This window comes from Macrobrachium nipponense, chromosome 33, assembly GCF_015104395.2.
Source record: "Macrobrachium nipponense isolate FS-2020 chromosome 33, ASM1510439v2, whole genome shotgun sequence".
NCBI lineage: Eukaryota > Metazoa > Arthropoda > Malacostraca > Decapoda > Palaemonidae > Macrobrachium > Macrobrachium nipponense.
The window spans coordinates 59,632,318-59,634,817 of NC_087219.1; the positions used below are offsets into that span (position 1 = coordinate 59,632,318).

At 32.8% G+C, this 2,500-nt stretch overlaps 1 protein-coding gene across 2 annotated transcripts in view; it reads right to left on the reverse strand.

Annotated features, from left to right (window-relative positions):
• The window catches only part of LOC135203223 (uncharacterized), a 131,502-nt gene that overhangs the window by 40,890 nt on the left and 88,112 nt on the right, over positions 1 to 2,500 (reverse strand). For both annotated transcript variants that reach the window (XM_064232981.1, XM_064232980.1), the window contains exons 3-4: positions 1,522 to 1,725; positions 1 to 41 (exon numbers count right to left, since the gene is read on the reverse strand). In XM_064232981.1, coding sequence (XP_064089051.1) covers positions 1 to 41; positions 1,522 to 1,725 — 245 coding nt within the window. The remainder of the gene's footprint in view (positions 42 to 1,521; positions 1,726 to 2,500) is intronic.

A 2,500-nucleotide genomic window follows, 5' to 3' on the forward strand; every position in this document is an offset into this window, starting at 1 on the left:
ATTGACTGCAATCTTGGAGCAGTCCTTATCCACCTCACAAGCTAAGGGAAGATAAAATAAAATCATTCATATTAGCAGATTTTTATATTCGCCCTTTTCTTAAATCCTAATGTTGGAAAAACGCTTGAACGTTTTAGGTCACTAGTTTTCTTCTTGTTTGCCTGAAAAAGAAAGTATGCTGTCTGTGTTTAGTCTCCTTGCTTTTTGGGTATTCGGTTTCTTCGTGTTTTCATGAAAAACGAGAAATTGCTTTGGGTGTTTAGTTCCTTCTTGCTTTCGCGAAAAAAGAAAGTATTCTTTGGGCATTTAGTTTCTTGATTTCGCGAAAAAAGAAAGTACTCTTTGGGTATTTAGTTTTTTGATTTCGCGAAAAAGAAGGTATGTTTTGGGTATTTAGTTACTTTCATGATTTTGCGAAAAAGAAAGAATTCTTTGGGTATTTAGTTACTTTCATGATTTCGCGAAAAAAATGTATTCTTTGTGTATTAAGTTTCTTCGTGTTGTCATGAAAAAGAAAACATGGGTTGTGAGTGAGGTACGGCTGAATAGGATAGGCTAACAGATTAGTTTAACCAAGGTCTATATACCTTGAGTTTAACCAGAACTCTGAGCCGAAGGGCACGGCCGAAACATGCTGGCCTTTCAAGCTTTTAATATTGACAAAATCAATGGCATTTCTTTGTTAAAAATGAGATACTGAATCCTCATACGACGGTTGACAGAGTCCAGGTATTATTGTCTGAAAATACAAAGATGTTCTCTAAACGGGAGTACGGTCTTTAAGCAACAGAGTAAACAACAACGTAAATCAGACGGTTAACACTAATCGTGCGTCTCATAATTAATAAGTATATACCTGAATAGTATGTGCTCGTGTTGTCAAACGGCCAGAACCCTATGATATTCTAAACATGTATTTCTTTTACTATATATATATATATATATATATATATATATATATATATATATATATATATATATATATGTGTGTGTGTGTGTATGCTTAAAAAATCACAGTAGATGCACGTGACTTCATTAAATAAGCGAATACCACAGGAAAATGATAGTCAGAAATCCAAGCGCTTTCGTCTTTACTAAGACAAAACACGAAAGCGCTTGGATTTCTGACTATCATTTTGCTGTGGTATTCGCTTTATATATATATATATATATATATATATATATTATATATATATATATGTATATAATATTATATTATATATCTATAATATATATATTAATAATTATTATATATGTCTGTATAAGGGAACCGAGACGTCCGTTCGATGAGGCTAGATATTTTGATCATTGTTGTGGTTTAGAAGTGAATATCATTACAAAAAATGAAACAAAAAATGTAGCAATGGAATATATACACATACAAGGATGACAGTAATTTATTTTTTTTCTTGGGATCGTCTAGTTGTTGGAGGAGGGTGGGGAAATGAGGCTTTTGTGATCAGTGTTGGGTTAAGAAGTCAGGTTGCTAGCTAGCACAGAACGCACGAAATTGAATCTTACCAACGGAACAGAGGTCGTAGACAGTGGTCCAGGAACCGTCTACACATTCGGAGACACGAACCGAGTGGCCAGACAGCCAGGCGTACCCGTCAACGCAATTCAAAACTGCTCCAATGTATCTGTCTGGGTCTTTCTTGATCTTTGACGTGATATTTTCACGCGCCCTCAAGGTAGGGTCGCCGCTGCAAGGCTGGAAAGTAATGGCTGCCGAGAAATAACAGAGATGTTAACCTTATGATAATCAGTATTGCTTGTGCTGCTTATAGTCATAAAGGGCTGTCCACACTAAGAAACATTGTTTGCAAACATTGCTTGCAATTTGTTTGCAAAAACTTTTTATCGCATATTTGTTTCCCATCCAGAATGGAAAACACTTAGTGTTTCTGTGTGTAATGTATATGTACACATGTATAAGGTATATCTAATATATTAATATATATATTATTATATTATAATATATATATATATTATAATTAATAATATTTATATATATATATATAATATATAGATATATTATAATATTATTATAATATATATATACTATATTGTATATAGTATATACATGTACAGCGTATGCAAATGTTTATATATATATATATATATTATATATATCTATAGTATATAGTATATAATATATATAATATGGCATATATGCATGTATGTGTGTATGTATACGTGTATATATATGTATCTATTTTCAATTACGCCACAATCAGGTCAGCATGACAAGCTCCCTTTTCCAAAAAATTCCTTACCCATCTCTTCTTCTTTCTCTTGTTCCCCTTCGAGCGCATTAAAATAGCCCAGTAGAACAACTGTGGTCTAGCCAAGAAATATTGTTTGCAAGCAACGTTTCCCAGTGTGGACAGGATATAAGGGTTAATGTACAATCTGAGGTTTTAAAACACCTTTTCGTGTCAAATCTCAACCCCTACCGTTCTTTTATTAACTACGAGATACAAAAATTAATTCTTAGGTA